The 14,578-nt window shown below is 38.4% G+C and overlaps 1 protein-coding gene across 2 annotated transcripts in view; it reads right to left on the bottom strand.

Moving 5' to 3' along the window:
* abca4b (ATP-binding cassette, sub-family A (ABC1), member 4b) overlaps window positions 1–14,578 on the bottom strand; it is a 44,887-nt gene that overhangs the window by 13,735 nt on the left and 16,574 nt on the right. Inside the window, exons 15-30 of one of the 2 annotated variants that reach the window (XM_005924629.3) lie at window positions 12,869–13,045; window positions 11,841–12,063; window positions 10,923–11,144; window positions 10,206–10,410; window positions 10,018–10,110; window positions 9,370–9,567; window positions 8,718–8,895; window positions 8,250–8,381; window positions 7,977–8,116; window positions 7,755–7,892; window positions 7,205–7,386; window positions 6,902–7,007; window positions 3,975–4,180; window positions 3,383–3,437; window positions 3,063–3,122; window positions 123–283 (exon numbers count right to left, since the gene is read on the bottom strand). In XM_005924629.3, the coding sequence (XP_005924691.1) occupies window positions 123–283; window positions 3,063–3,122; window positions 3,383–3,437; window positions 3,975–4,180; window positions 6,902–7,007; window positions 7,205–7,386; window positions 7,755–7,892; window positions 7,977–8,116; window positions 8,250–8,381; window positions 8,718–8,895; window positions 9,370–9,567; window positions 10,018–10,110; window positions 10,206–10,410; window positions 10,923–11,144; window positions 11,841–12,063; window positions 12,869–13,045 (2,476 nt within the window). The remainder of the gene's footprint in view (window positions 1–122; window positions 284–3,062; window positions 3,123–3,382; window positions 3,438–3,974; window positions 4,181–6,901; window positions 7,008–7,204; window positions 7,387–7,754; window positions 7,893–7,976; window positions 8,117–8,249; window positions 8,382–8,717; window positions 8,896–9,369; window positions 9,568–10,017; window positions 10,111–10,205; window positions 10,411–10,922; window positions 11,145–11,840; window positions 12,064–12,868; window positions 13,046–14,578) is intronic. The other variant, XM_014334336.2, reaches the window with a different exon arrangement.

Raw genomic sequence — 14,578 nt, 5'->3', positions numbered from 1 at the left:
ATTCATTCAAATAGGTCTCTCAAGAAACTCACACCAGTCTATTCAGTTTATATGCTCCACACAATGCAACCACTAAGCCATTTCACTCATCACGTCATTCCCATGTTTATGAGATCCTGTACCTGTGCCAAAAAGTCTTTCTGGCTTCGTGTGGCATGGTGGAACCTCTTTACCAGCAGAGCATGGAACTGTTTCAGGATCAGAAATCCACCTTTCACCTGCCTGGAGCCCTTTCCTGCACTGCTGTCCGATGACTGGTTGGTGGGGTTCACTCCATTATGTTCTGTGTTCAACAAGAAAACAGTAAGCAGCACTAAAACCATATCTACAGAAAACAAAGCATTTTAGATGAACTGCATAATCTGCATGTGGGAACAGGCTGTGAATGAGTGTTACTGCTAAAATCCACTGAGCAAGGCATCTGAAGTATTCTGAGGATTATGAATATATTTTCTGAATACCACAAATGCATGAATGCGAGTAAATATATGAATCTGATGCAGCACTATAAATAGAAAAGAGCATATAAGCAGCAAAAACAGACACTAAATTCTAACTAAGGCAGCCTGTACCTGGGCCATTCAAGCTGAGTGAGGCTTAACACAAAAGGATTTAAATGGTCACAGAAAACATGTTCTGTGCTTGAATAGTACTTTTTTGCATACTTGTCACACTTAGATGTTTCAAATCATGAAATTAATTTTAATATCAGACGAAGAATAAATAATAAATGATCAATTATTAATTTCTTGTTGAATCAAGAATACACTTGACAAAGTGAAGTTGGTTGAAAGATTTTAAAAAACAACACAACGGGGACTCCAGTGAACCACAGTGAGCACCATTATGTGCAAATTGAGTGAACTGTGGTGCACTTTCCCAGGAGTGGCCAGCCTACCAAAGAAACTGCAAGAACTTCGGGCCTCACTTGTTTCAGAGTTCATGATTTAACAATAAGAATGAGACTGGGCAAAAATGGCATCTACTGAAAAGCTGCAGCGTGAAAACCGCTGCTGACCAAAAAAGAACAAAAAGGCTGATCTAATACCAAAAAATATCTTGATGGTCTCCAAGCGTTTTGTCTGTGGACACACCAGACAAAAGCTGAACTTTTTCGAGGGTTTTCATGGCGGTTTTGCTACTTCAGGACCTGGATGACCTGACATAATTGATGAAACCATGAATTATGCTCTCTACAAGAAAATGCTCAAGTAGACTGTATGGCCATCAGTTTGTCCCCTGAGGTTGAAGCACATGTTAGTTGTGCAGCAGGACAACGATCCAAAAGAGCACCAGCAAATCCATCATTGAATGGTTCAGGTAATAAAAATAAAGGTATTCTATGTAAATTTGATTGAGATTCTTTGCATAATCTTAAAGTTGATGCTCAAAACCATCCCAATGAGATGAATTCAAACAGTTCTGCAACAACGTCCAGGCCAAAATGCCTCCAAAGTGATGTGAAAGACTCATTGTCAGTTATTGCAAACACTTGAATGCAGGGGTGACACAAATAGTTATTAGGTCAGGGGGCAATTATTTTTTCACATAGGGCTAGGTAGGTTTGGATAGTTTATATCCCTTAATACATAAAATCATAATTTAAAAACTGCATTTCGTATTTAATTGGGTTGTCTTTATATTAAAAATTGTTCGGTGGTCTGAAATATTTAACTGTGACAAATATGCAGTAAAATAAGAAATCAGAACGCAGGACAAAAAAAATTCACAGCAGTGTATAAGAGTTGTCATCATTTTCTAATTTGATTTACCTCAGGGTTATCATGTCAGGTGGACTAAAACCCTTTATCATCAACATTTTTCATTTCATATTCAGGTGAATTCATCTCATAATGTTTCTAATCTGCTTTGAATTTATTATGTTTCTCATTATAATCGGTTACTTGTATCCCCCGTCCATAGCAACTAGGATACTAGTTCAACATTCTGTCTACTATTTCGCTGTTTTAGACTAATTTTCTTGTAAATCAATAACTAACAGATTATTCTGTACTCTCAGGAAACAATTCCAACTTTTGTACAAGCTTTTATCCTTCCATGTCCAAATATTGTTGTTTAAAAAAAACTGTTAGCCATACTTTCATTAGTAATTTTAGCATGTTTCATCTCTTCCTCAACTAAGACTTGTAGTTGTTAAGCCGCAGTCTATGAATTAGCCATACTATTTATTAATAGTTTAGTTAGCCATACTTTTGAAACCGAAGGGATCGCTATGTGGTTCTAAATCTCTCTGAGCTATTATAAACAGTAAGATGGAGATGGATGTAAGCTAAATTAGCAGCATGTTCACTCGTCGCACAACTTCCTTGTTCGGACCCCCTGTGACTTCACTAACCAATCAGAAGCCAGGAATTCCTATCCTCAGGTAAATTCAACACATAAATATTATTGCTTTGAAAGTGCATACATAAAGAATCAAATATGTAAACATGTAAATATCAAATATAAATGGAAGTGGGTATATAATTATCTCTGAAAACCTCATCTAACCCATGTAGAATTTATTTCTACACTTTACAATTTTTCTACACCTGCCAAAGAGGTCATGTAATTAGTTAGACTTCTACTCCAACATATATGTGCACTTGGAAAAAAGAAAAACTGCTGTTCTCAGGAAAATATCATAAACTGAAATCTTTCTGGGTCTATGAATTCAATTCATAGATAATATGTATGAAATTTTCAGTGTTGACTAAAGTACCCAGTCACTTTTACATTTTAATCGTGCATGCATTCCCTTTGGCTATTATTTTTACTGCTTACCCATTACCTAACTTTTTGAGGTCACTTCTTTAATTAATGGTTATAGTACCCCTAGCTACTGGAAAGGTACTCTCTGGGGTACTTGCTTCCCTGGTTGGGATAAATGCCTTTCAGAGTGTTATAAATAACTGTCCTTATGTGAAAAGTCCCACATAAAAAGTTAGGAATAAAATATTTAATCGATGAAAGAAAAAAAAGATCTGATTGGCCCAGGTTCAGTGACAAAAAACAGCATTTATATTGCCAGAGTTCAGTCTAATGGCTCTTAACGCTCTGACCTTCATCTCCCTCTATGCCAACATTGCAGCCATTTTTTCTCCCTTGTAACATCCACTGTTCTAGAAGTAGGACACATAAGTGAAACAAAAAACACACACATATGCACACAAACTAGAGGGTTAAAAAAAGACAAATGAAGCACCACACCACACGTGAAATCTAAACAAGTACTTTGGCTGCTTTTATAGTCACAGTTGTATAATCTACTTCGAGGATACGCAACACTAACAGCCTAATAAAAACAGGTGTGAGACTGGGCAAAGGGTCAGAAATTCAATTCCAGCAAAAGGCCATGGAGAATATCAGTGGTGGTATTTACCAGGAGTGGTGGCATTATTCGCAGCTTCTCCGTCTGCAGTGACCTTTATGAATATCTGCAGAGAGAGAAAAAGAACTTCCTTAACTTTCAAAACTTTTCATTCATTTAGTATAAGTTCATCCTTTATGTTCTGAATATATTGTACCCTTTTTTCTTTTTTAATTTTTAACTGACAAATCCCTAGAACTGTGTGCAGGTAGAAAGCAACAGCAGAAAAGAGAAAAGAAGAAAAGATGCAGGATCCAAGTCTAATAAAGACATTAGCTGAAATCTTATAGCACTTGGTCTTTAAAAAAAAACTTTACAGATGTATTAATATAGTTAAAATGCTGCAGAGGCATGTCATGTTTAAAAGTACACAATTTTTCTAATCCATCCAATGAAAACAAATGTTGACCTTTTCAGAGCTTTTAAAAGTACTAATAAGGGCAAAAAAACCAAACTTCTCTTACAATTTCTGGCTCTTTATTTCATTTATCAGAATTTTCAAACGGGGTTTATCAAAATTCAAACTTTCCAAAATTAAATATAAATACATATTCTGAAGACTCTTAAGCTATCCACAGTATCAACAAACAACAGACATCCGTACCTCCTCTAGTGATGTATCAGAGATGCCAAAGCTGCTTAGACCCATATCAGCAAGTGTCTCCTCCAGCTCCCTAAACAGGCTAGCATAGGCCCGATGTTTAAACCCTTTACTGGGGAGCAAATAGGTCAACTCCTGTCCAATCATCTCAATCAGCCTGGCCTCGGGGACATGGTGGTGGATAAGACTTGTGATGCTGTCTATATCCCCTGGAAAGAGGACAGAAATTCACATATAAATGAGCTACTTAAGAGCAAAGTGTTCCCAAAATAGCAGAAACCAACACAAGGACAAAGGAACAAAAACTGCTTGAGATGCAAAAAAACAAAAAAAACAAAAAACAAACAATTTTATTCAAGCACATAAACGCATAAGCAAATTTATACTTCACCAGCTTCACGGGGTTGCATCTTAAGTACGTGTCCTCAGGCAGAACAGTAATAGCAAGCTCATGGGTCAATATGACCATTAAATTGGGAATGTGAAAAAAAATTGTCTGTTTATGTTCTGTTTTACAACTTTGATAAGTGGGCCAGTGATGCAAATTTCAACAAGTCCATACTGAAACGTATAAACAACTCAGCAGGTTGCACACACACGTGCTCCTCTGCTACACTTGTGAGGGCGCTCACTTACAAAAGAAAAAACTTATTATTATTATGACATTATATTATTATTATTATCATTACTACTACATTTTTATTAGGCAGGGCTCTATTGTAAAAGGCTGATGCTATGCACCAGGAGTTTCACTGTACGATACATTTATTATTTACACCTATTCAACTGCTTATTAACAGAAATGCCAGTAGTGCATTTAAGCATATATAATTAGCATACAGGCATGGTTGAGACGACCTTCTAGAATGCAAACCAAGCATCAAAAGGGGGAAGAAATGTGATTTAAGTGACTTTGATTGTGGCATCATTGTTGGTGCTAGACAAGCTGCTCTGAGACAGAATCTTAGACACAGCTGCTCTACTGGGATTTTCCCGCACAACCATCTCTAGGATTTACAGAGGATGATCAGAAAAAGAGAAAATATCCAGTGAACAACAGTTCTCTGTGTGAAAATGCCTTTTTTGTTTTCAGACATCAGCTGGGAAATGGTCAGACTGCTTTAAGCTGAAGGAAGACAACAGTCAATCAAATAAACACTTGTTACAACCAAGGTAGAAGACAATCTCTGCAGGATGCAGAACAGCTTGAACCTGCTGAGCTACAGCTACAGAAGACCAATGACTACCAGTCCTATCAAGAACGGGATATTGAGGATGCAATTTGCATGGACCCACCAAAGTTAGACACTAAAATATTGGAAAAATGTTGTAGGTTTGATGAGTCTCAATTTCTGCTCCCAAACAAGTGATATGAAAGCATGCTTTGTGCCGGTGGTTCAGACGCTGCTGGTGGTGTAATGGTGAGGGGATATTTTCTTGACACACTTTGGAACCCTTTTAGTACTAAGTTACATAATTAGTTACTGCCTATTTAACCATATCATGAAAAGAGCAAAGTAAAATTCCTTGTCTGTGCGCACAAACTTGTGCAACTAAAAATGATTGTGGCACCATAGCCTACTCGAGCATTGTTGCTGACCATGTCACAAAGCTCAGATCATCTCCAACTGTACTCACATGACCGCCGCAGCCATCAGAGCTCAAACCAGTAGAGCACCTTTGGGATTTGGTGGAATGAGACATTCACATTATAGATGTGCAACCAGTAAATCTACTACAACTGTGTGGTGCTATTACCTCAATATGGACCAACCCAGTCCATCCCAGTACTAGCCAGGTATGCCTAATAAAGTGAGTGAGTGTATGTAAATCATCTGAATACTGATGACTCCATTGCTGCCAGGATTATAATTATAATCAGACACAGACAGTTCAAACATTTATTATCTCAATTGCCTTTGGCTTTGTTTCTTATATATAACAACACCACAAGCCTAGAGTCAAAAAATTATTCTTCATTCTCTCAGTAAACATAAAGCAATAATTTTGAATAAAATACCTCTGACATACATAAAGGCTGGTTTATTCAAATAATTAATGCATACCAATCAAGTAAACTTCATTTTACCAGATTCTATTAACTCTAACATTTGACATTGTTCTCATGTAACAAAATATATGGAAATTTACATATAATTACATTTTTGAAGGCAGTATTTTGGGCATTTTTTTTAATAGTAATAGTAATAATACCCTTGTCCACATTCATTAAGCATCACTTATATGACTCCACTCATAGATACAGATATTGAGTTAATAACACACATATGATAATATCAGCATCAGTTACTTTATGGCTAACAGTTCAACATTGTGTTGATAGTTGGACCCTGTGGATCTGGTCTTTATCAGTTTAGCTGATTGCCTTTAAACTCTATTTACCAGTTGCCCAGTTGCTGCTAATGATAACATAAGTCAGAGCTAGCATGATAGATGAAAAGTGTAAAAGAGTTGCATTTATTCTAGCGTTAAATGGGCCAAGTGGGTAAAAGAGGGTAAAACCATAGCTGAACCAAGCAGAGTCCTGAGAGTCTTGAGAAACTGGGGCTTTGCTTTAAGCCCAATGCACCAATTTTAAAATGTGCTACCTCTAATGTTGCTCTTAGCCAATAGTATTGTTACAGTGACTTCTCTGATATCCAGTGTGGTAGCCGCACCCTTATCCTCGTCCTTACCCTAAAACAAAACTTAACTTGAACTTCAAAACCGAGTTCTACTTTCCAAAACACACCTTGAAGAAGAAAGAGCGAGCCAAAATCCTTTCGTTTTTCAAAACTGTCTTCCAAAATCTACATTTTGTGTCAGTGGAACAGAAAAACAAGAGAACATAGACAGACGCAAAAACAAACCAACTCCTGAGGCTTTGCTCATGAGGAGGAAGATTAAAGGGATATACGATATCCACTTACCATCCAAAACTCTGTCTAGGTGCTGAAACTGATTCTGAGACTCATCTTTATATCTGGTGCAGATGGAACAGGAACACGAGCAGTCTGAGGCACAGTCGCAGTTATTCTGACAAAAATAGAAAATAACACCTTGAACAATGCAAAAGAAGAAAAAGAGGATTTTCTGACTAAAAAGTGAGCAGACAAAAATCACGTATTCTCTTGCATATGCCTGTGGTAGAAACAGATTTGTTTTCTGTGCAGAAACCTGCTGAGATGAGAAGCATTACAGATGGTTGATTAAGCACAAAAGTTCATCCTCACCTCCTTCTTCCTGAGGTCCTTTATCCTCCGTACAAGCGTCAAATAGAAACCAACTCCAAAACAGTTTTTGAGGAATAGGGGGGACCCGCAGCAGTGCAGCTGCCCTTTGGAGATGATGGCGATGCGGTCGCTCAACAGGTCGGCCTCATCCATGTGATGAGTGGACAGGATCACAGTGCGGCCTGCACAAGGAGCGAGCTTTTATCAAAATCTTGGCTTGTTGTACATGAACAAAGTAGTGTGTGATACCAAAGCTTTTCAGTGCTTTTACAGCGGATGCAGAATTTATTGGTTTTATGACTAAAATTCTGTCTTTTGTTGTAGCCACCCAGTTGAATTTTCCCCTTTTGATCAGTTCTCTACAAAATCCAAGTGCCTCAGGGGAGCTGTACAGCTTCAAAAGACTTTCTTTCATTCTTCAGTAAATTCTGGAACAGTGAAAAGTCAACTTGAGGATAAAAAACACCTTTTAAGAGTTACAAAATGAAGTTACTGAGAGAGTTAAAGTGTGGACCAGACCATTAAATGTGACTTTACAGACAGCTTTTACCAGTTCTGTATTTCAGTAAGAGGTCCCAAATGGATCGTCTGGAGTAGGGGTCCACTCCTGAGGTGGGCTCGTCTAAGATGACGACCTTTGACCCTCCGACAAACGCCATAGCCACCGACAATTTCCTCTGCATGCCGCCTTTAATGTGAATAGAACAGATGTTTAAAAGAGATTTTTTTTTCTCCTCCTTTCTCTCACACACAAAGAGAAACAAGTAATGACCTGAGAGGTTCTGAGCCTCATCATCTCTCTTGTGAGGCAGCCCAAGGTCCACAAGCATGTCCTCGACCTCCCTTTCTGCCTCCGCCTGGGTCCGACCTTTCAGCAGTGAATAGAACAAGATGTGCTCTTCTACTGTAAGACTGGTACAAAACACAGCAGCAGTAAGTGAGACATTTCTGTAAGAAGGCTGATTGTGAATGATTGAATAACTTAAAAGTTACTAATATTGTTGTTGGTTGTTTAGTTGATTAAATTACCTAAAATGGAACTTACTGGTTAAAGAGGATGTTGTGTTGAGGACACATCCCCATTGACGTGCGGATAATGTCTATGTCAGTTCTAATGTCTCTCCCGTTAATATAGGCTGTGCCAGATGTGGGAGGATAGAGGCCGGTCAGGATGGACCTGCAAAAACCAGAAACAGAGCATCATAAACAGGTGTTACCAACCTTTCAGTAGCTATCAAAATTCAGTTTGAATCTAAACCAAACAGAAAGTTCTGAGTAGATCATTTTTAAAGACTTTTTAAAGACGATTGTCAAGTTTTAATGAAATACCCTTGCAGGGAGCTTCCAAAATGCATAGAGGCTTCTGTGAAAGCCATTCAAATCTGAAATGTTGCTGAATCATTGCCGCTCAGACACACTACATGAATTCCCTTTACATCTTTTCAGTGTGTGTTTTTTTAAAAATCAGTGTACTTTCTATAAGAAACACTCATACAACAACATTTCAGTTTACATTGTCGTGGTTTTTCCAGCCCCATTGTGCCCCAGGAAGGATGTGATCTGCCCATCATAGAAATTAATGTTGAGGCAGTTGACAGCTGGACGAGAGCTTCCATCAAAGACTTTCACCAGATCCTGAATTTGCACCCCCATCACAAGGCCTACTGGGTCAGGCTCAAAGAACGACTGGTCTGGATGCAAAAAGAGATCGAAAATATTATCAAAACATGACAGAAATAACACAGTAGCTCTCAACGTTTATTTTAATTTGATGGAATTCTTTCTGAAAGAAAGTTTCTGAGAGCACTTAGAGGAAAGAGAGTTTTTAGTCTGATTTCTCAGTATTTTACCTACCTAATACTATTTTCCCTTCCTATCACTAACCTGACTGAGGCCTTGTCCCAGCAGTTTCCCTAATAACAATATAATTATAGCTTCTAATCAGCACAAATTTGTCATTTTCCGTTTTCCCCTGTGTTTTTCCAGTCTGCTGCAGGATTTGCATGTTTCCACCAGGTGCCCCCAGAGAGTTCCTCACATGCAGTGTGGCATCTCTCTCCAACTGTGTCATTATCTAGTATGCCTTCTCCTTGTTTAGTCTGTGAAGTGTAGTCAAAGTTACTGTTTCAGCATTCTGAGCTTTTCTTCTGTATTTGTGTCATCACCTTCATTTCCCGAGTCCTGGCCGTCCTCCTGGTTTGGCGCTTCTTCTTGCTGTTTCAGCAGTTCCCTCTGTCTCTCCCGCTGCTCCCTCTTACTTTGGTGCTTGCAGATTTTCCTGCTGGCTGAGCCGTTACAGGTGTTTGTCTCTGGTGTGCTCTCGATATCCTTCTCTTGGTTCTCTGGTTCAGGTTTCTCAGGAACTATAAGGAATAGACAGTACATCAGCTTACTAGCATGCTTTTTGATCAAAGTTTTACCAGGCCTATAATTAAAAATCATCACCATGAAAGCGCTGAAGTTACATATTGATTTTTACTCTCCAGTTAAAAAGAAAGAAGAAAGAAAGCACCTAATCTTTTCTTTGTTCAAATAATACACTGCTTTGTTGACCCATCATATGGTTATAAGGACAGTTACTCAAAGTGCAGACACCCTATTATCTGTCTTTTACTAAGCTTTAGATTTTACTTCCAGCTCTGACACTGATGGGATGGGCTGGATGAGCCTTAACTTCACCTTATATTGACATTCCATGGAACAACAACACTATTCCTGTGGTAATAATTTGCCCTTCTAGCCGCAATTTTAAACATAAAGAATAAAGGTAGAAATTCATTTCTTTGACTCCTGTTTTAGTCATAGTGACTAACCTCTGTCTGCCGTTTCTGTGTGTGAGGGTTTAGGTCTTTGCCAGTAGGAGGGCTGGAACGGGAAGTAGAATGGCCGACCAATGCCATACTGTCCTAATGGGCAGACACAAATAGTTTGATTTTATTAGTAATAAGCTCATACTATCAATTAATTGCTAAAATACTGTAGAATATAAAGTAAGCCCAACCTGGGAAAACATTATCCAGATACCAGGCCAGGATACCATAGAGGACAGCATCAAAAATCATCATGAGGATGGAGGTGAGAAAGGAGTAAGTGTCTTTCTCCAAGGGGCTGGTCTTAATGTTGTTCCACTGCAGGCCCAAACCCTGCTCCTCATACCGTGACAGGTACTCTGTCCCGAAGCCAAAGGCCACAGGTGACAACAAGCTCTGAAAAACATGAGGGGTAAAAAAAAAACAGGATGATCACTCGTTTCATTTGTTGCTAAATATCTGTGTGTAGGCATGAAAGTCAGCTGGGTTAAATTTGCTAATGTTTACCATGAGATTTACTTAAATACAGCGCTTAACTAATTTATTAGACTCGTCATAAAACATGACAGCACAAATATTTTTGAAATCTGTTAAAAACTTGTTTAAAACTTAAAATTTTATTGTTATTTATGATGCAAAACGACTGAATTCATAGAAATTAATCAAGCATTCAACCGCTAAAACAATTCTTTCTGTTCAGAAATGGAAGTAAATAAGAGTAATTTGACATATTTATAAAAAATACACCATATACTGTTGGATTACCCAGTATATGCAGGGGGAACTATAGTATAAACTATACATTAGTAGTTTAATGAATGTGTTAAGCACTGTAAATCATATTTACTATGCTTGAAAAGCATAACTTCAGGTCTGATTTTGTACTTTAAACAAAAAAATAAACATACTGCAGCCAGTTTCATGCTCTTGGTGATGCGGTCTTGCCAGGCAAAGCACAGGATGTGAGGTAGGTAGAGGGTGAAATAAATGATGCCACTGCAGGCTGCTGCCAGGTTGGCCTTGTTGAAGAACACGCTCATCAGAAAACACTGCATGATGGTGGCCAGAGTGAAAGTCATCAGAAAGAAGAAGACAAGGATCGGGTCGCTGTAATGCAACACTTTGCCACCCTGAGATTAAAAAGGAGATATATATAGAGCATGACTATCTCTGCAGCGAGTTTTACTTTCACATTTAAACATGCACATTTAGGGTTTAAAAAAAGGTAGAGAGAGGAAAAACACATAAAATATATGTGTGTGTGTGTGTGTGTGTGTATGTGTGTGTGTGTGTGTGTGTGTGTGTGTGTGTGTGTGTGTGTGTGTTAATATGATCCACAAGAGGGCAGCATTAAACCCTGTGAAACATGAACCCTCCAAAACAACCTTTTGGTATGGCGACCTTTACTATTCAAAAGAGACATATTTAGCAATTTTTCCATCTGTGTGGAGCCACAAAGTATTTTTGGGCCCTATAATTAAGGTCACAGTAATTAAACCTCTCAAGCATAAATTAGTTTATACGAGGATTCGGTATTTAACTGGTTTTTGCATTTTTATTACATTAATAACATGTTAACTGAGTTCAAGAACTAAATAACAAATCTACTATCAAATAAGTTTACTTCAAAACAAAGTAATGTGCCATGCAGGCCACTTTGTGCTGAGGAATCAAATTAAAACTGCTTTGATAGCAAATATAAGATATAGGCCCAAGGGTCAAGCTGCAGGTTTGAATAAACATGCTCTTAAGAGCTGACAAAACACCCTCAGTCTTACTTTCAGCTTTTTTTCACCTTTTCTCACCAGCTCTTTGTGTTTTCTTACCATGACAATAGAGGTCAGCAGTACTGTGCTCGCAGTCATCATGAGGAAACTGTCGATGAACCACGTGTACCAAATGACTCCATTGCTGACCCCCATGGCTTTGAGGGTCTCTTTAAGACGGAGCTCCTTTTCCAGCACGATGCTCTTCACTGTCATGGACACAGAGTAGATCCAGGCCAGCACCATGAATATTGGGAAGCAGCGGTTCAGTGTGATCATGAAGCTAGAGTGGAAGTAGGAGAGAGGAAGGAATTAGGATTACACTGATTCTGTGATCTCTCAGCACAGAATGCATTAATCTCAATTTTAGTCAGACAAAAGAGCAGCACATATTTCCAAAAAAAAAGGCTGTATTCTAGAGAGGAAATTCAGTGTAGTGTAGTACGCCTACTAGAAATTTTCACACATTTGGTTCCTCCATTGATAATAACTAGAATAGCACTAATACAGACTCCAATAAACAGCAATACCCAACTCTACGTTCAAACAAGAGCCACCAAGATGAATGGCATGAAAGCAACAGCAGACTTTTTTAATTTACCTTTTTACTGTCCTTGGCTTAGCTTTCAACAAACCAGCACTCAAGTTGGCTGATTAGTCTGAAAATGTTTAATTCATAATGTGAGTTTTCATTCTCATTCTACTGTATGTCTGAGTCAGCTTGACTGGGCTTTGAAACCTACTGAAATTCAGTTACAAAACCTGTCCACACAGAAAGAAGTTAAGCAGTTAATCACCGAGTTGGACAGTTATTCAACGCATCTATTAATAAATTAAAGCTTCATCTTAACTATACACCAATTTAGGTTAAATTGAATCAGTTGCATGGACAGTATATGCAGGAGCATCATTTTTATTCTGCAATTAATTGTATATTATTCTATTAATAATAGGTTTTGCAGCCCTCTAAAGCACTGTTACACTTTCTGATGTGCAGAAAGTTCTTTATCTATTTCTTTTTAAAGCTTTCTTAATGAAAAGGCATATTGTGAAAAATGCTGCAGGACTGCAGTGACTGGTAAACTCACAGGTCATCTACGTAGCATGGATATGGCATCTGCTGGACATAGACCCCGAGTGGCCAGTCGTTGCCTGTGTGAATTTTAATGATGCCGTGTTCAATCATATCCTGCAGGTAAGCAAAACCTCCCCAGATGTATCTCTGGTCCTCCATGGGGTCCGCTCTAGGACCAGGATCCCAGTACCTGAGAGAGAGGACACAGAAGAATGAAAGATGTCCAGATCTACGCGATTATGGTGTTTGTCATCACATCAGAGTAATATATAAGCTTTTGTTGTTGTAGTTGTATTAAATAATCCCGGCCACAATCTCCACTGATTTTCTTTCCACCATAAATTATCCTAAAGCCAAAGTCTTTAACGCTGTGCACGCTGATTTTACTTAAGCGGATAAGTCTGACTCAAAGCTCTTTTACAATCTGATTATTCAATTGTATAGCGGCAGGAGTCCCACTGCTTCCATTACAGCCTGCTGGTGTGCTGCAAACAGCTAAATCTGCTTGTTCACCCCGGGGGATATTGACATACTGTCTGCTTATGAAAAAGAGATCAAAGAGAAAGGGGAAATGCATGTAAGAGCTACACATGGTTGGATGAAAGGGCAGGTATGGAACAGCCAAAAACCTTTGGAAGACAGCGAGAGAAGCTTTTCCTCTGGGGAATGTCACAAATCCATATAAATTGCCTCATTAAAGTGGAAGTAACAAGATTTAAAAAAAAATCTAGGACCAAGCTGACAGGGATATTTAGTGCTTTAAATGATATTGGTTTTGATTTTAAAATGATATTGATGGATCTAATCAATTTTATTTCTACTTTTAATTAAGTACAATTAAAGCCCACGAATGGCTTTTGTTATTTGCCAAAGATGTTTATTATAATTACGAGCTCTTTGTTTGGTCCCAAGATAAATTAATTTAAACAGTAAAGAGGAAGTTTTTCAGATATTTTTGGCATTGAAAAAATAAATAATTACTCCAATGAAACAAAAGCATCAAAAACATGGGTTAGACTGCAAGGACGCTTTACTTTTTCACATGTTATGCTCAAAACTGTATTTTCTTTAAACTACTGCACAGCAGGAAAAACTGTCACACAAATCTAAATATTCAGACACTTTATTCAGCTTGTTGCTAAAGCACCTTCGGCTTTGAAGCAGGGTTTCCTTGCTATGACACAGTGATTCCTTGGCTCACGACTTTCTGTCATTCTTTGAAAATCCTCTTAGTTTTTGAGGGACATTTTCAGGTCTCTCCAACAACCTACTCAGGGACATTCACAGAGCTGTCCCCAAACCACTCCGGTATTGGATTTATGTGTCCTTAGTGTAATTGTTCTATTTGGAGGTGAACCTTCAACCCACCTTGAGGTCTTGAGCCCAGTGGAGTTTGTTTTCATTTAAAGCACAGAGATGGAAGATGTCTCTGTGCTTTGCTCCATTAGCTCAATTCCCTCAACCCTAACCATTCTCCCTGTGTTGGCTCTAAAAAGAAAATCCCACCCCTGCATCATGCTCACCATAGTGCACTGTTTGGGGTGCTTTCTCCAGACACGGTGCTTAGAATTGATGTCAGACAGTCTAATCTTGGTTTAATCAGACCAAATCACCTAATTTCTACTTTCTGACAGTCCTTTAGAAGAACTTTTGTAAACTACATGCAGGTTTTCACTTTGTAAGAGTTGCTCACCCAGTTGCTTAGTTTGATCATATAGTCACC

Source organism: Haplochromis burtoni, unplaced genomic scaffold (assembly GCF_018398535.1).
Source record: "Haplochromis burtoni strain Fernald_Lab_line unplaced genomic scaffold, NCSU_Asbu1 Contig_78, whole genome shotgun sequence".
NCBI lineage: Eukaryota > Metazoa > Chordata > Actinopteri > Cichliformes > Cichlidae > Haplochromis > Haplochromis burtoni.
Note: the sequence above shows the minus strand (reverse complement) of the source record. Positions and strands in the feature narration are given on the sequence as shown.